The sequence below is a fragment of the Phoca vitulina genome, unplaced genomic scaffold (genome assembly GCF_004348235.1).
Source record: "Phoca vitulina isolate PV1807 unplaced genomic scaffold, GSC_HSeal_1.0 scaffold4, whole genome shotgun sequence".
Lineage (NCBI taxonomy): Eukaryota > Metazoa > Chordata > Mammalia > Carnivora > Phocidae > Phoca > Phoca vitulina.
In genome coordinates, this window is record NW_022589707.1 from 60299284 (window position 1) to 60318653 (window position 19370).

At 41.9% G+C, this 19370-nt stretch overlaps 1 protein-coding gene and 1 non-coding gene across 4 annotated transcripts in view; one reads left to right on the plus strand and one right to left on the minus strand.

Moving 5' to 3' along the window:
- The window catches only part of SLC25A13 (solute carrier family 25 member 13), a 182671-nt gene that overhangs the window by 60918 nt on the left and 102383 nt on the right, over positions 1 to 19370 (plus strand). For 2 of the 3 annotated variants that reach the window (XM_032402087.1, XM_032402088.1), the window contains one exon: positions 6378 to 6493. The exons of the other annotated variant lie outside the window; for it this stretch is intronic. In XM_032402087.1, coding sequence (XP_032257978.1) covers positions 6378 to 6493 — 116 coding nt within the window. The remainder of the gene's footprint in view (positions 1 to 6377; positions 6494 to 19370) is intronic. 3 annotated transcript variants of the gene reach the window in all.
- On the minus strand, positions 15088 to 15194 carry LOC116631204. The gene has a single exon (XR_004299135.1). It is a non-coding gene; the product is annotated as a U6 spliceosomal RNA (small nuclear RNA).

Genomic DNA, 19370 nt, shown 5'->3' on the forward strand with positions numbered 1-19370 from the left:
ATGGGATTCTGTCCATCTTATTCATTTTCATGGTATCTTTAGTGCCTAGGGCATTGCCTGGTATATCAGAGACGCAGGGAACATATTTGCTTGGTGGCCTGAACCACATATATTTGCAAGGCATTTGGGAGGGAGATAAAAGAGCTGGAAAACCCCCAAAGCTATTAAAGATGTTAAAATCATGGAGGCCAAAGCTCTTTTGATAAACTGGTGATCTCAGGAAAGCCCAGTTCTGTGTTTTTTTCCCCCTCGACATTCACAGATACTTGAACCTGGGTGGTCTGGTGGTTGGAACTGAGTTTTTGGAGTTCGATTTTACTTTTATCTCTGCCATTAATCCTGGACAATTGTTTGGCTTCTGTTGTAACACACGGAAGAGGGTTATAAGAAGTTATTTTTGCGAAGCACTCTTGTGGTTAGGAGCCTTAAGTAAAAGTGGTAATTGGATTTTGATATGGTGCATTGTCTACGACCAAGCTTCCTGAAGCCTGAACAGATCAGATCCTTATGTGCAGTTGCTTAAACTTTCCTAGCCACAGAGTTGGCCTAGAGGTGGGAGCCAGACGGGAGATGAAAGGGACCACATGGGGTATAAGTTGCTGCTGAGCGAGAATAAGCAACAGCCAGGAGGAAGAGAGAAGCTGGAGGTTTATCCACCTTGGATAGCCAGTTAGTGTGACTGTCATTTGTTTCTTTTTTTTTGGTTCCCCCCCCACCATCCCCAACCTTTATTCAGTCCTCCTGCCACTACCTACGTTGAGATCCTTGATGTTTTGTTTCATGTAAATTTTGATTTTTTTCTTACTACAAAAGTAATTCAGTATGTGTATTATTGAGAAGAATAGAAAATCTGGGCAAGCAAAAGGAGAAAAACCTTAAGTTTCTAATATTTTAACTACCTAGAGAGAACCGTTGTTGACATTTTGGCATACATCCTTCACACTTTTATGTATGTGTTTAAGGTATTATTTTTGTCCATTTTTAACAAAACGGGATCTTTTTTCATACATTTTTATAACTGGTTTTTTACTTAATAATGTGAATCTATTTATAACAATGATAGTGGTTGGAGAGTAGTCTGTATACGGATGTTCCTTTATTTCATCAGTCACATATTTTTGCATATTGCGGTTGTTTTCACTTTTTGCACTATCAGCAGTGCCGCTTGAACATCCTTATAGATAAAAGTTTGTACACATTCATTATTTTTTAAGATACATTCCTAGAAATGGGATTGTGGTGTCAAAGACTGTGGGCACTTTTAAGACTCTTGCTATGTTGTCAGATTGCCCTCTTTGGAGAGCGTAGCGCCCTATACTCCCATCCCCTTGTCATAAGGCACCCTTCCTTTCCTTCAGGCCTTCATGTCTCTTCCCTGGCTTCAACCAACACGTCTCCCCAACTCCAGGCTCTTCTCCTTCCAGGTCACTTAACACTCCTCTGCCAGAGTAAATGGTTTAAAGCACAATTTGTCGTGTCACCAAGAATTTCAGACGTTGTGTACTGTCAGGATGTGCGCACCATTGCACTTGCCCTTACTCCAGTATATACTCACACTGCTTGTGGCTCTTCATCTGCAGCCCTCCTGCCTTGGTTCCTGACTCACCATCTGCCCCCCCACCCCCCCGGGCCATCAGTTCTTGGGGGGCAGAGATTGCACTTTTCGCCTGTGTCTTCCCAGCACCGGCCCATGCCTGGCACATAGAGTGGGCACCGACTGCCGTTGGTGGCCTCTCCTTCCCCCACCTCCCATCTCTGCTTGATCACATCTTACTTCCGTAAGACTGACAGGACACGTCCACTTGGTCGCATTGTCCCTCTGACATCACATGACCACACAGACACTCCCCGTCTCTTTTCTCTCAATATAATAATGATCTTTCCTTCCTCTGAATCACTGGGTAATTTATCTCCACTTCTGTTACTTGCTACTTTTTCCCATAATGTCATGGTTTTTAGTCTGTATTCTCTATTTTACGCATCTCCAGGCTAAGAGCTATCCCTTGCCAATATGGGAGGAGGAGACCTAAAGGGATGCTACTATAAGGAAACTCTGGCATTATTTTGGTTTGTGTCCTTCTAGTTTCTTTCTGTGTACGTAATAGTTGTGTAATCTTCCACAGCCCTGAGCCCAATGTACCTGTGGAGTCCACTTTGTATCCCTTTTTTCCCTGGCTCAGTATTTGATTGGAGAATGCGGTGTCTGGGCTGGCTTAGGCGGACTCCGTGGGCTTGTAAGGTTGCGGCTGCCCCCTGCAGCTTTAGAATAAGGAGGGTAGCGGTTCTAATGGTTTGAAACACAAAAACGACTTTCTTAAAAAAAATCTCTGGTGGCATCAGAACCAGGAACAGAGTAGTTAGAAACCTACTTTTCCCTCATCGGAGTGGTTGGGGGCCTTTGAAAATGGGACTCCTGTGTTTGCTTCTCTTCACTGACCAGTGTCCCGCTCTTAGTTGCTGCGGGTGGGCCTAGTCAAACACTCTTCCGCAGGCAGTGGTCATGGAGTCCAGCAGAGTTGCGGGGTTTATTTTAGAGGGCATCTAACATTGTCAGAGAAGTTTTGGTTAGAAACGGAACCAAGTGAGCTCCCCAGCGAGGTCTGAACTTGATTAAGCTTGTATTCTTTGTTGTAATTTACTCTAATACCCATTAAATCTGTAAAAGCAAGACTGAAGTACTATTTATGTGAAAATGTGTGTGTGTGTGTGTGTGTTTAGATAGCACGCTGTAAATGAATATAGTACTATGTAATTCTGATAGCCCTCTAGTCAGATTACCTTGAAAATCCAGAAAGATCTTGCTGAACAGTAAGACATTATGATTTCATGGTTCATCTATATACCTCCTACATAGTTGTATAATACTTGTATCTAACAGGATTACCAAATTACATACCTTTTTGGTATCTGTAACATGCCTAAAATACCAGAGTATTCATTGGCCAGATATGGTTATGAAACTACATTGACATTGCCAGATGAGGATTTGTTCATGCATATAGATAGTGTTCAGGTTTCTCATACCATTTTGAGACATATAAAATACTCTTTTTATTGTATTTAAGTCTTTATTCCAATCATTAAATAAAAAAAGCCTCTTTTCTGGATAACACACTGTGCAACTTTTAATTAACCAAACGTCTGTGCAGGGATAATTGAGCAAATAGGATTATTTTGTGCCTTGACAAATTGCCAGCAGGCTAAACTGGTGAGCAGTGTGGCTGTGTGGTTGTTGGTACCTGCTCAGAGGAGTCCTGGAAGTAGGAACGATGGCAAGAAGAAAGCAGAGACACCTTTTCCCTCTCTACTGCTTCAGTAGTGCAGAGTATGGTGAGCCTGAGCCCTGAGTTTCATTCACAGCTTTAAGTAGCCTTTGTTTAAAAACTCCCAGATCTGTGTTTCCTATCTTAGCCTTTGTATTAGTTTGTTAGTCCTGCTATAACAAAGTGTCCCCAACCTAGATGGCTTTAAAAATAAATATATTTATTGTCTCACAGTTCTGGAGGGTAGGATCAAGGGTGTCAGCAAGGTTGGTTTCTTCTGAGGGCTGTGAGGGAGAATCTGTTCCATGCCTGTCCCCTAGCTTCTGGCGGTTTGCTGGAAATCTCTGGCATTCCTTGGTTTATAGAAACATCTGATCTCTACCTTTATCTTCACATGGTGTTCTTCCTGTGTGCATATCTGTGTCCAAACTTCCCCTTTTTATGAGGACTCTAGTCATATTGGATTAGGTGCCCACCCTATTCTGGTCTGAGCTCATTTTTACTAATTACGTTTGCAACAACCCTAGTTCCAAGCAGAGGTCATATTCTGAAGTACTGAGGGTTAAGACTTCAACATGAATTTTTTGGGGAGGATGCAGTTCAACTGCTTTCAGCCCTTCTCCCAAGTTCCACACTGGTGCTTTTGGTTTCCTGCTGGACATCATAGTCAGTGTCCCACCAGTACCTCAAATGTAACACAGTCGGAATTGGTCTCACTGTCTCACAAGGCCCTTCTCTCTTTTTCTTTTTCTTTCTTTCTTTTTTTTTTCTCTCACTCTGTGTTTGGTGGTCATATCATCATCACACTCAGTTAGCCAGGTTGGATGTTTTGGGCCTTTTCCTGGCCCTCAGTCTCTGACATCCATCTCTACCAAGTTCTGTCATTCCTGCCTCAACTGTTTCTCTAACCTCTCCTCTCTTTTCAGTCCTGGTGCGGTAGCTCTGGCTTAGACCCCTGCTGTGCCTTGCTCTCACACTATCTATCTCCCCATCTTGTCTTTCCTCTGTTAAATTCATCTTCCACACCAATTCCTTTTCTAAGACAAAGATCTGAACCTGATATTTATTAGCGCCCCCCCCCCCCCCCCCAAGACCTTCAGTGACTTCTCACTGCTTGCAAAGAAGTCAAGATTTTGTAACTTGGCCTTTAAGGTCTTCCACAGGTGGCTGGTATTACAGCTCAAGCCACTCTTCACCCCTCACAACCTATTAGATACAGGGTGGGCAACACCTGCGTCCTTCCCTAAACACAGCACAACCCATATGTTGTCCCTCTGTGTTTCGCTCTGTTCTTTCCTCAGTGTGGAAGGTCCTCTCTCTGCCCTTCACTCTTCTTGCCATCTTCCCATCCCAGCTGGAATTCGGTCTCAGTCAAATGGAAACCAGGACACCTGGGTTTTAGGCCAGAATGCCAGAAACCAGTTGCTTCCCCTTCACATAAGTCATTAACTTCTAGTTTTCTCAAAAGTAAAATGAGGAGGTTGAAGTAGATGATCTCTAAGATCTTCTCAACTTTAAAATTTCTTCTTTAAATGCCACACCTCCTTGAAGCATTCCCCAGGTTTGTAGGCAGAACAAATCACTCTTCTTGTGCCCCCTTAACACTTTATGTCTTCTTTTACTTTTGACCCTCAACTCGTGCATTCTGGTGGGCATATATGCACGTGACTACCTCGCACTCCCCCAACAGGCTGTAAGCTCCTCGAGGCCCGCTAAGAATGTTTGACTCAGCTTTGCGTCTCTTCCCATCCTGGTCTCACTTGCACATAGACTCTCAGTGAGACACACTGAGTGGTAGAGAAGATGTTCTGGGCCAACATATTTCTGTAACATATGGTGTTCCTGCTCCCGAATGTTCCCATGCATTTGGAAGGATGTGTTTTGGATGGTGAATGACAGAAATTGTATATTGAACACACCATGGGATTTTCCTTTCTTTGTGATATTATGATCAGGTGACATTCTGGGAAACACTTAACTTTGTAACACTTTGTATAAAAATGTGTTCTCTCTATGAGATGCTTAGAAGTAATTAAGTGTTTTGAGAAACATAGGAAAACACTCCTGTTTTCTTCCTCCCTCTATATCCTCCAGAGACTTGGACTTCAATGTATCATTGAAATATTTGGACATTTAAAATACAGAATACCTCCTTGGAAGTCAAAGCATCTGTGGCCTGTTGTATTGTTCCTAACAACCAGATTTGATTATGTCATGACCTTGCTCAGAAACTTTTCAATCACTCCTTGCTTCCTAGAGAAGAAAAAGTCCCTTTTTTTTGTTTTCATGCCCATCTTTGGTCTTATACTTTTAATCTCATTTCACAGTGTTTTCTTTTATGTGCTCTGCTGCCCAGACAAAATCAGTTCCTCACCATTTCCCTTGTACACGCCCTAGCTTTCTTGCACCTACCTTTCTGCAAGGATCCCCCTGACTAGAGTGCCGGCCTTTCTATGCCCATTACTACATACCTGAATTTCACTCATTTTTCAAGACCCAGCTCGCATTCCATTTCTGCTACAAAGCCGCCTTTGATTTCCTACCAGAATTCTGTTCTCATCATATTGCTCCCTGTCTTAAGATTGTATACTGTTTCTAGTTCTAGACTAGTGTTATCTGCCTTATCAGACTAGAACTTCTTTGGCATCACATTTCATGTCTGTTTGTATTCTACCACCCCTACCAATACTACCCCTAGTTGAGTCCACATGTGGTCAGTAGATCTCAGCAATGAGTCTCTGTGAACCATTTTTACATGGTGTATTAATGAATGACAAAGCTGCTCTATATTACTGCTGCCCAGTCACGTCCTAATTTAAAATACCTGATCTTTAATTCTAGAATCCAGCAATATGCCTGAAACAAAAATGCCACGTTGGCTAAAACAGTTACGTTTGAAATTGTAATTCGAACCTGTCATGTTCTTTAGATTCTGTACATTGCTGTTTCAGTCCACTGTATGTAAAAGGAAATGCTAAGTGTTTATAAATGTTTTTAGGTTTGAACGTAGTTTTTTGACAGCGATGTTTAATTTTTTCCCTAGTGTCTATTTGTGTATGCTTTTATTTTCTGCAAGCTACTGATTTTATGCTTTGTGCTTGTTTTATGTTGCAGATTAATATCCTTTCAAGAGTTCGTAGCATTTGAATCTGTCCTGTGTGCCCCGGATGCTTTGTTCATGGTGGCCTTTCAACTGTTTGACAAAACTGGCAAAGGAGAAGTTACTTTTGGTAAGGGGTGTGAGTATGTGTGCACCTAAGTAAGTGCAGACTTGTGTGAGCTTTTTTTGTGTGTGTGTGTCCCCAGAAATGAAGTGTATGGAGAAACTTTTTAAGAAGTTAAGCATATCCCTTTTAACAAAGATTGTTCTGTGTCTGGGGCTCCAGTTCAAATATCTTTCTATTTGAAAAAATAGATTTCTGGCCCAGTTTTGATACTCTGGTTTAGTTTTAAGGTGAGGGAGGTTGTGCATGACTTTTTCAGAGTCGTAGGTCATGTGAGCTCAGCAGGACTTCTGTTAATTCCCTTCACAACCAGGGGTGCTTCCCACAGGTAGGAGGACGACGTTCATCAACTGCCTAAGACCAGAAGGAACCACCTGTGCCCCCGGTGTTTTCAGTCCTTACCTGGTCCCCACGGAGTAGCTTGAGTGCAAAGGCTCTGCACGAGATAGGAGTTCAGGGTGGCAGCCGCAGAACCTCGGTCTCCCAAGAGGACCCCCTTGGCTGGGTTGTTATCTCTGCCGTGCCGCCACCTTCTTCATTGTGAAAAGCCAGAACCGGCCTCACAGGGATTAGCTGCAGAGTTGCAGAAAACCCACATGTCTTTTTTTTTTTTTTTTTTTTTTTAAAGATTTTATTGATTTATTTGACAGAGAGATACACAGCAAGAGAGGGAACACAAGCAGGGAGAGTGGGAGAGGGAGAAGCAGGCTTCCCGCTGAGCAGGGAGCCCGATGCGGGGCTCGATCCCAGGACCCTGGGATCATGACCTGAGCCGAAGGCAGACGCTTAACAACTGAGCCACCCAGGCGCCCCCCCCCACATGTCTTTTTAAGTACTAGGAGAAAGGAAGTAGCAGGCCGGGAGTAGGTTCTTTATTAAAAATAAGCTGCTTACTGACGTATAAAAAAAGTGTAAAAATAAACTTTTTTATACTGAAGATAGATTTGACGGAAAGTACCACCTTTTCCTTGGACTGTGTGGTATCCAGCGTGTGTTGTTCGTGCACGTGACCCTGCTGGAGATAGCACTGCCCGTGAGGGACTGTGGAGCCTTCCTGGGCTTGTGGGTTGTGGATTCAGGGGGAGTGGCTGAGGGGCCCATTGCAAATGTCTTTATTCATAGTTTCCAGTTCGTTTAGACTTCCTGGGTCTGTCTGTCTTGATGGATGGTGAGAAATGTACAGATGGGAGGAGAATACAGATGATATGATAGAGCACCATCTATTCTGGAATAATTCTGGAACTGGAGAGAGACTTCGCTCCTTCTGGCTCTCGGCCTCTGTTGTGTCTGAGCAAGTTAATCATCCTCTCAGGTCTTCATTTTCCTTATCAGAAATGAAGACAATAGCTACATAAAGTGTAGGTAAGGCAGTATAATGGACTTATTCTAGAAGCCTTCCCTCTTCTGCATCCATTCGTCCGTGTTCCTTTGACATGGCAGTTATTTGAGGCTCGATCAGCTGAGGCAAACACGGACATATGCCTGGTTTTGTTCCGTACAGTCTAGAAGCTCAGATGCATTCCATGAGCACTCCAGTAGAACACTACGTGGAGTATTTCATATTTAAACATCCCTAGAGTAACTTTAGTTTTTTCCTTTCCCATCACCCGATTCATCTTAGTATCACTGTAACCACAGCTTTTCCTTGGAACACCAATAAAAAAAATGTCCCCGTTGAAATTTTCGAGTGACAAACGAGCAGCCAGCTCATGGTGGCGTTCATTGACCCAGTGGAAGCCAGTTTGATGAATACGGTTCCTGGGGGTTTCCAGAGGAACGCCTGCGCGTCTGAGTGAGTTGGGCAGCCGCGTTCGCTCGCGCTTCCCCTCCTGTAGCACGTGTGCAGGCGGGGGTGCAGGAGCCCCGGGGTGGAGATGGGGGGTGCTGGGGAGTGGCCTGCAGTGTTCTCCTTACGTCCAGCGTGAAGCGGTGGCTGGCCGGGTGGAGGAAAGAAACAGGAGACTGTCCCCTGTGCAGGGAGACGTGCTGTTCCTGGGAGCAGAAGGAAGCAGCAGGTGAAGAAGCAGGTGCAGGAGGAGGGGGTCGTCAGGCGCGGGAGGGGGTCATCTGTGAAGTGCCGCAAGCGCAGTAGCAGGACCATTCTGTGCTTCTTACTAGTGCTTTGTTGATGGGCAGATCGGTTCAACCTTCTGAGCCTTCTTTCTTCATCTGTACAGTCAGGGTAATGATAATCTACCTTGCAGGACTGTGTGAGGATTAGAAGATACACTGCATATAAAGGTGCCGTCTGGAGAACAAAGGCCTCTATAAAAGTATTACTGAAAGAAAAAACTTGAAAGAGCAAAGGAGGACTTTCTTCTTCTCTCCCCCCTCCTCTTTTTTTCCTTGTGTTTTGGGAAGCCCTGCACTTCTAACTTGCAGTTTAACTGCTGGCCAGTTAGCCAGTAATTTGCTTACCATCTGTTTTGTGTTGAACATTATCCCATCTCTGAAGGCATAAGACATTCAAGTAAGAAATCATGGTTTCCAAGGAGCTGAAATTCTTATGACAACATCAGTTGCATGTAACTTGTAGAAGAAATGTACACCTCCTCTCCCAGTACCCTGCCCTCCCAGTGTCATAAAGCAGAAACAGGGTATGTCCTATATCCATTTATGATGAGCTGACGGGGTCCTCACCCAGGGGTGAGGGAGTCAAACGATGTAGCCTGGGCTTTCCTGACCTATTCATCCCTATTTGGGATTAAACTAAAAGGGATATGCATACTACAAAGAAGAATCCAAATGACCATCAAATTGCAAATTAATAGTTGACTTAACATTTTTCATAAGGTAGAGTCCCCCAGGAGAGGTGGCTGCTGTGTTTAGTTGGCTTTTACCGAGTAAACAAAATCATACAGGGGATGTGGCAGCCTAAGGAGTATTTCAACAGCAGGTATCTTTAGAAGAGGCTAGCACAAGTATGTTTTCCAGGAAACTTATAATGGGGTTGGAGAACTTTCTTAAAAAATGGAGTTGGGCAGAAAAGAGGACTTACTTAGTCTTAATCTCATAAGCCCGCAGAATTAAAAGCATCCTGATCTGTGACCCGGCGGCCTGTCCCTGTGAGGCTGTTGGAGATGTGCGCAGTGACAGTCCTACCTCTGGTTACATCCTTAGCTCCTTGTAAGCCCTTCACCCAAGAATGACCCTTTTGTATTTCAGAAGGTTGCCTGGGTGTGCATCTCTGGGAGGGGTAAACATGAAGAGGTAAGAGAGAAAGGCCTCCTCTTTTCCCTCCCAGATTGGCTCCGTCAGCTGTGGTCATGAGGAGAGCATTGTGTCTCGGAACAGAGCTTTATCTGGGGCCTTCCCATGGGCTGCAGGTAAGGCAGGAGAGGGGCCTCAGTTCCCCGGACCTCCTGGCCTTCCATTCCATCCAGAGGAGAGCCGTTACCCTCTTGATCTGTACACGTAGTGGATTTCCACCTGGGGGCTTGTTTGAAGCAGAGCCTGATGAAACTCAGTAAGCGCTAGTGTTTGTCAACAAGCCGGCGGTACTCCCGCTCCCACTAACGCTGATTCTGGTACACACCACACAAAAATCGGGTGGCGTGAGGGGCAGATAATCAAGTGTCACATTTCAGGGAGGGCTTGCCCCGTTTCCTCTTAGGCCTTGTTTATGTTTGTCATGTTTTCATGTCTAGATTACTCCTGTGTTTGCTACAATGAAAAGATCTTGATTAGGCCAATTTTGTTCCTTTGATATGAGTTCATTATTTTCACCTGTTTCCTCTGAGAAAAACGTATCTCCAAACGTATCTTTGTTCTCACCATGTTTTCTTGTTTTGATATCTGATATTTATAAGTGCATTTTGAGATGTCAACAGGTGTGTAACAGGGTATCAGTATAAAGAAAATTCTAGTTAACAATTTGCAATTCTGTATGTGTGGAGAACAAATACTTTGTTCTGTTTTTATTTGCATTTTTAGCCTATTTTATATATGCTAGTGAATTTTTATTTTTAATTTTTGAAGTATTCTTTACATAAACATAGCATACATACAGAAGAATGCACGAATCATAAGTGTACCTCTTGATGAACTTTTGCACAGTGTATATACTGTTTTATCGCCATCCAGATCAGAAGGAGAATAGTGCCAGTGTCCATGGGCCCCTTTCCAGTTATCGTCCCCCAGGCCCAGTGCTAACAGCGGACATTTATCAACATTGACTGGGTTTGCTTGTTTTTAAACTAGATAAAAATGGAGAGATACAGAACGTACCGTTTCACTCTGACTTTTGCTCACATTTTATCTGTGAGATTCAGCCATGTTTATGTTGTATCTGTTTTTACCTTGTTCTTTTTCTTTGTTGTATACGATTCCATTGTATGACTTTATCCTGATTTGTTTATTCATCTTACCATTGGTAGGCATTTGCACACTTCCAGCTTTGGTAGCTGCAAATAATGTGCTTTGAACATTGTTTTATCTATCTTTTGGGATGTGGGTGTGGGGCCATTTCTAGGAGTAGAACTGCTGGGTTATAGAAAATGTGTGTGTTTGGCTTCAATAGATACTGCCAAACAGTTTTCCAGAGTGCTTGAACCAGTGCATTCACACTGTCAGTGTATAAGAGTTCTCGTTATTCCATGCCTTTGCTAACCCTTGGTATTACCAGTCACGTTTATTTCAGTGATACCTCATTATGTTGCTTTAATTTGCATTTTCCTGATTACTAATGGGTTGTGCAACCTTAAAAAAATATTTACTGGCCATTTGCATATCCTCTTTAGTGGTGTGCCGTTTTTCTAGATACAAGGTGTTCGTGGGTTGTATATCTTCACTCTGTGACTTCCATTTCCCCTCACTTAATAGGGCCCTAAGGAGCACAAGTTCTTAAACTTCATGTAGTACAAATTATCAGCATTTTCTTTTACAGATAGTTCTTTCTGTGTCCCATTTAAGAAATCTTTGCTTACCGAAAGGTCGCAAAGACAATCTCCTCTGTTATCTTTCAGAAGTTTTTTTGTTTTCCTTTCAAATTTAGATTTTCAATCTTTCTAGAACGTGGTTGGATTTTTTGTTTACTTTTGCATGTTGTGAGGGTCAAGGTTCTCCAGACCCGATGGATATCTACTTTCCCAGCACTATTACTGAAAGGATTGCTCTTTGTTTTATTGCTCTGTGCTGGTAACAGTGATCTTAAATCACTGTGGGTCTGTTTCTGAATTCTGTCCTTCTATAATTGTCTGCACCATCGCTATACTCTCTTTAATTACTACAACTTTATAATAAGTCTTGATTTCAGATGAATTCTCCAACTTTATTATTTTATTTTTTATTTTTTAAAGATTTTATTTATTTATTTGACAGAGATACAGCGAGAGGGGGAACACAAGAAGGGCGAGTGGGAGAGGGAGAAGCAGGCTTCCCGCCAAGCAGGGAGCCCGATGTGGGGCCCGATCCCAGGACCCTGGGATCATGACCTGAGCCGAAGGCGGATGCTTAACGACTGAGCCACCCAGGTGCCCCCCAACTTTATTTTTTAAGGTTATTTTGGAAATATTGTCCTTACAAAAATCCTGCTGAGAGTTTGAATGCTATTGCACTGAATATTTTTAGTGTGTTTACGTATATCTAGATGTGTATAAATTTTTGACTGCCTTAAGGCTTTTTTGAAGTATTTAAAAGCTTATTTATTTATTTATTTTTAAAAAGATTTTATTTCTTTTCGGGGGGAGAGCATGAACAGGGAGGGGCAGAGGGAGAGGGACAAGCAGACTCCCCTCTGAGCGGGGAACCTGATGTGGAACTTGATCCCAGGACCCTGAAATCATGACCTGAGCTGAAGTCAGATGCTTAATCAACTGAGCCACCCAGTCACCCCTAAATAAAAGCTTACTTAGTAATAAATGTTACTCTGCCTGTCCAACACTATTTGGAAAATATAAGTTGGTGGAGACTACAAATTTTGAAAGAGAGAAGATACATGTCTATGTGATTATCATCTAAAGATGTTAGTGTATGTCTGCCATTTTGTAGATAGGTCTGTTGCCAGTAGGAATCAGTGCTAAACCTCTCAGAAGGAAGACAGCAGGAACATGAGCTATATTTTACATCTGAGCTGAAGAGTAGTGTAAATTTTAAAAATATTCATGAATCTTTTAATAGATTTATATTATGTTAATACATTGAATATAATAAATGGAAAGAAACTTTGGAATTCTGTGAACTTGATATTATGAAATTTTGATTAACATAGTAGGAGAGAAGGACATATAAAAGAGGGTAAATCATGGTGGAAAGCAAGCAGGAAGGGATTAGGAAAGGGGAAATGATATTTGCTGATGGTCTAGTCATTTAACCAAAGGAAAGAAATAATAAAGTTACATTATATTAATTATAAATCTCTACACCTTTATGTGAGGAGATAATTTATAAAAATTTCAGTTTATAATATTTAAGGCTTTATCTCTTTAAAATGTACATTTTTTGAGTATCAACATGATTTTCTTTTCTTTTTTTTTTTTAAAGCATTACTTTTATGCTTGATCAGGGGCAGCAAACTTTTTCTGTAAAGGACCAGATAGTAAATATTTTGAGCTTCATGGGCCTTAGGGTCTCTGACAACTAGTCAACTCTCCTGTTCCCAGAGACAGTATGTAAACAAATGGGTATGGCTGTCTTCCAATAAAAGTTTACTCACAAAAACAGTTGGTGGTTCAGTGGAACATAGTTTTCCAACCTGTCCACCAGAGTATTAACAGGAACATATACAATTTGATGATGTTAATACTAGGGATTAAGACACTTAATAGAATGGGTGTGTTCTGGTGATATTTGGGTGATTACAGTGAGCTGTGAAACAAAGAAGGTAATCCTCTTTGCACAATATGGTTTGGTTGGCTTTATTGAGAAAGTGCCTTTTGAGCACAAATTTGAAAGAGGTAGCAGAATTGATCATATAGAGAGATAGAAATAGGAGAGAGACTGTTCTAGGCAAAAGGAATGGCTGTTGGCTTGGTTTGAAGGCTGGAGTGTACTTGGCACACTTGAGGACTACAAGGAGAACTTTTGTGAACTGAGTGAGTCAGGGAGAGCCTAGTAGGAAAGAAGCTCAGAGAAGTAACAGATCTGATGAAGTAAGACCCTTTAGATCAAGGTTAGATCTTGGACTTTGATGGTAAGTGAATTGGGAAACCATTACAGGATTTTTTTTTTTTTTAAGCAGAGTGACATGATCTGGTTTATGTTTTAACAGGACCACTCTGGCTGCTGTGTTGAGGATAGACGATAGAAGGAACAGAGTAGAAAGAGAGGGACCAGTTAAAAGCTATTGAAGTAATCCAGGTGAATGATCATGGTGGCTTGGACCTGAGTGAGGTTAGGGTTATTTTGAAGAGAAACAAGGTTCTCTGATGGATTGGATGTGGATGGTGAGAGAGGGAGAGGAGGCAAGAATGATTTCAAAGACTTTGGCCAACTGGAAGGTGGAGTTATCAACCAAGATGGGAAGGGCTACAGGCTTGGGGTGGGAGGAAAACAGGAGCTCACTTTTGGATGTGTTAGTTTGATGCCTATTGGATATGTAAATGAGGTTGTCAAAGAGGCACTTGGATATATGAGTGTGGAATTTGGGAGATAGAAATTTGGTAGTTACCGGCAAATAGTGCTTGAAGTCATTTAATTGGTAGGGGCAAAAGAATTAGTAAAGATAGGGATAGCTCTTGGATCTGACTATGTTATAAGACTAGAGATGCAGCAGTGAAGATTATAAAATCTTCAGGGGGCTTACATTTTAGGGAGAAAGTAAACAAACAAAAATTATGTCAGGATAGACTGTAATGTAAGTTAAGTGGGTAGGAGGGATAGAGGCTATTTGAGCAGCCCTAGAGGAGTGTCTGCGAACACCCAGGTGATATATGGGCTGTGAATGACAGGAACTTGGAGCTATGGGGGTCTGGAAGTGGTCATTTGGGAGGTGCTGTAACAGTCTAATGGAGGCCTAGGTTGGACTTGTATCTCTGGACCCACCAGAGAATGAATCATATATGACTTGACTGTGGGGTAAAAGGGGGTCAAAGGAAAGGAAGAAGGACCAGATAGTAGCTACTGAGCTTGTTCTGCTCCAAAGACCTATGGTTTTACATAATCTCTTGAGAGAAGGCAAGTACCTGTCATTTTTTTTTTTGACATGTCAACCAATATGTTTATTTTTTAATTTTTTTTAAATTTTATTATGTTTACATTACATCATTAGTTTTTGATGTAGTGTTCCATGATTCATTGTTTGCATGTAACACCCAGTGCTCCATTCAGTACGTGCCCTCTTTAATACCCATCACCAGGCTAACCCATCCCCCACCCCCCTCCCCTCTAGAAGCCTCAGTTTGTTTCTCAGAGTCCCTAGTCTCTCATGGTTCGTCTCCCTCTCTGATTCCCCCCACTTCATTTTTCCCTTCCTACGATCTTCTTTTTTTTCTTAACATATAATGTATTATTTGTTTCAGAGGTGCAGGTCTGTGATTCATCAGTCTTACACAATTCACAGCGCTCGCCATAGCACATACCCTCCCCAATGTCCATCACCCAGCCACCCCATCCCTCCCACCCCCCACCACTCCAGCAACCCTCAGTTTGTTTCCTGAGATTAAAAAAATATGGAACGCTTCATGAATTTGCGTGTCATCCTTGCACAGGGGCCATGCTAATCTTCTCTGTATTGTTCCAATTTTAGTATATGTGCTGCCAAGGGGAGCACAAGTACCTGTCATTTTTATCTTTAAGTTTATTGATCACTTATTACATACTTGCCTCTGGGCTAAGTGCTTTCTATGTAATTTATTATTGAATCCTCACAACCTGGGAGGTCTTTCCTATAGATTAATTCCCATTTTTCTGATGAGGAAGTGGCCTTGGGGAGGTTAAGGACCTTGCCCACAGTCATGGTTGCTGTGGTACAGACAGGGCAGCAGCCTGATGACAGCCAAGTGTTTGCTGTTTACCATGTCCGCCTGCCTCCCCCTGGGGGTGCTCATGCTCTGTGGGGTGGGCCCTTCCTTCCTAATGAAGATAGGGGCCAACTAATCTGGAGTGGTTTCAGTCTTCATCAGACATGAGGGGGATTTAATCATTTTTCGTGAAGAAGTGAAGAACAATAAGCAAATGCATTAGTTAGGAGATTATATGGCTGTAGCAGGAAGTCGTTACAAGGAAGAACATAGCTGGGTTAGAGTTCTCAGTAGACACAGAAAGTTGCCTCGGCGGCACAGTTGTCCAGGTAGTTTGTTGAAATGCGTTTGACATGGTCTCACCAAGGAAGCTTTATCTTTTGACGTGAGCAGAATTCTAAGGAGGGGGGTAGTCATGGAGTGGTAGGGGGTGGGGAAGTGGTCTTTGTATAGGTTGAGGGTGTTAAAGGAAGCCCTTGATTGAAATGTGCAACTTGAGAGCTGTGGGCGCCATGCGATGGGGGAGAGTCCTGAGCTGGAGTTTTTAGTTAATAGGAGAGGCAATTGGGAGTCCCATGGGCTCTTCAGAGGACAGGGACTGGATCCAAATGATGCTTGGAAAAGGTGGATTTTCTTGCATTAATTGGAGTGGGGCACAGCCAGAGGCAGACATGCCTGGGATCATTGTGTGGGCTTTCCAGGACCTCTGTGAAGCAGGCAGGTGACCACTCTCGTTACGTGAGTAGAGGAAGTGAAGGTGTGGTTGGACACACTGTGAAGGGTGGTTTCCCAAACACTTTGATTTTCCCACGTTTCTTATTTGAGGATGCTGGGAAAGCAAAGCATTTTCCTTATGAATTTTAAGAAAGAGTGTGTTTTGGGAGTAGTAATGAAACTATTAATCTTATGTATCTAATGCACCCACCAGTGATCGGTCTCTTAATGATGCTAATTTAACATGAACTATTCCTACCCTCTGCTAGTTCTTCGGTTGTTGTATCTGCAGTAGGCGACAGGAGCGGCCTAGCTCAATAGTAGTGGACGACCTGAATCTTAATTTTGTCTAGTGAACGTCACAGTTGGACCCCCTGAAAACTCAAAATATATTCTATACCATAGCACTTCCTTAGGCTGAAATTTAAAATTTTTACTTGCATAATGCTGTTACATGTTTTTCTTTTCCTTTAACTTTTTCATTACAGTGAACAAAACTTCATGAACTGTTCTATAATGCAGTTTTAAAGTTATCATTCTTAGTATGTGAACATAAGCCCCCAGTTTCATTGCCTGTGTGGTAGTGATGTGCATGGGGGTCTGCAGTTTTTAATTGAACTTCAAAGACAGGAATTCTCAAAAGACAGGACTTCTTGACTCTGGGGTTCTGGGTGAGTGTCAGGGAGTCCATGAATGACCACAGTTGTCAATAATGTTTTGTCTAAATGAGCATTTGCTCTTAGCAGATCTCAAAGAGGTCACTGATCTACCAAAAGATAAGAACTGCTTTTTGTAGAGGGACAGCTGAACGAGTAGACATACATCTTATTTAAGACTTCCCTAGCTGTTAAAAACTTCAGTTGTGAAATAGTGTACACCCTGTGCAATGCTTGGGAAGCTTTGGCTGGCTTGCTGCTTCAGCTCTGTCAGTTGACCTGGAGTCCAAAAAAAAAACTAGTCCAGTCTTGCTCTTTTATTGGAAACTGCAGTGGCCTTGCGTCCTTTAATCTTTGCTGTTGAACGATATTGTGAGTTTTGGGTACCTTCGAGTAGTGGTGTTTCCTGTTTCTGTTAGTAAGTGTTGTGTGAAAAAAGGATTTTCCTACTAGACGGTCATAAAGCCTAAAATTTTTAGTTTATTAAAGCTCTGAGAAGTCCTGCAGAAAAAGAAATCTAACTTTGTCAGACTTACTTGAGCAGGACCTTTCTTTTGTGTGTGAGACCTAAACACAATCTACAGAACTAATGAAGCGATCTCTAATGCCCTCTCTAGTTAATTCCCTGACATGGATGGTGGTGTTTGGAGGGGCCCTTTCTGGGTTCACGGTTAGATTTTGTCCAGGAGCACCTGCTGTGATGAAAGTGGAGTTGGCACGCTCTGGGAAACAGGCAGGATAGATGACATGACAAAATATGCGGAAACAGTCTGCTTCAGTCATTTTGACTTGGGTTGCAGAAAGTGATGAGAGTTAAAGTTACGGAAATAAGTTTTGAAGGTATGCACCCAAATTTAATAATACATATAAAAAGCTAGAGGAATGTACGTAGTAGATTAGGAGAGGACAGAACTTTAGCCGTAATTTTTTAAACTTGCTGGGAAGATCATTTATTGTTATCTTTGTTAAAGACACTTGGAAAATGAAATATTCAAAAGATAAGCGAGGGGAAAAATTGGTTTAAGAGTTGGAAAGAGCATTATTTGGGGGAGGTTCTGATTTTGGTGTTTCACAAAAATAATGTGTTATTTTGGTGACAGAAACTTACTGCCCTACAGTAGATTTAGTTTATATTACTTTGGGACTCAAGTCCATTTTCTTACACACATTCCAGTAGAGAAAGAATATTGAATAAGAACAGTGTGTGTCTTGAAAGTAAATAACCTCCACATTGATAAGAATTGTGGCATGCCTGGGTACTGAGTGTCTTGCCTGCGATCCCAGAGACTGTTCAGAAGCTGTTCCAGTTCATTGGGTCAAAAATCCACTATTTACGAAAAGCTAAATGCGGATTTGCACGATTGACCATAATGGCTTCAATTTTGAAAGATAGTGGTATCAGGGAGCACTTCCAGTCGGTGGGATAATTTGAGAATCGTCCATGCTCAAATGGCTAAAATATTGTACTTTTTGCTACTTCATCACTCTATTTTAAAAATGGGGGTGGGGGGGAGAGGATAAAGGCCTGTTGAGAAGGTGGAAGAATGTCAGTTGGAGAGTAAATCACAATAACCCTGTGAAGCCACTCCTTAGTTAACAACTGCCTGAAGGTTAACCATTCTTTAGAAGCCTGTCCGTGTGGAGAGGCTGACTGGGGGCTTCTGCCCCTGTTGTTGTGGATGTGTGTGCACGCACGGGTGGGTCAGGTGAAGGGAAAAGAGGACTTGTGAATAGGGTAGAAGGTGTGGAGAACAGAAAGCTAACAGTAAATCCTAAAACTTGGAGCACTGGGAAAATTTGACTATTTTAAACTGTACTGCTCACTTAAAAATAGTAAAATTATACCATTATTCTTTCAGTATGAGGGAGAGATAAAAATACAGTTTTTCTAAATTGGAAAATTTGCTGTAATCTTGCTGCTAATGACTGATTTCTTCCAACAGTTGCAAGGCAGTTTTTGCTCTGATAGGTTGATAAAGGAAACAAAATCAAGAACATATTGGAAGTTCTCAGAGAAAATTACAGTTTAGGTATGTGTTGGGGGTGGATAGTTAGACATTTTAATTGAAATAAAACAGTTTTATACTAATATGGGATCACTGTGGGTGTACATTTGTAGTACATCTGCTCTTGAAACATTTCAGTAGGGTTAAATGTATGTTAATGCTTTTGCAAGAAAATTATTTTTGATCACATCCGTCTAAGGAAACTAGCTTAGGAAATTGGTTTCTTAAACAATATAGATATTATACTTGCATTTAGAGAATGAATTAGGGATTCTGTGTACTGCTTTAAAAATTTCAAAGAGTTCAGATTTTTTGGTTGTGTTCTTCTCTAGTGGTGAGGAAAGTTAACAGTAATTAATACAAAACACATGATTAAAGCAAACTTATGTACCTGGGGAGTGACCACAGTCTGCTCTATGCCTCTAAACATCGTTTTAAGGCACCTACTTTGGGTATTATGAAAGACTGCTAATGGTTTAGTCTGTCCAACTGAAAACAACTTCTCTAGCGTGTAGATTGAAAATATCTCAGTTGACCTTTCACTGTTGATTTAGATAATGCATATGATGAAGATTAATATCGAGGGCTAGGTATCTGCCAGGCTTTAACC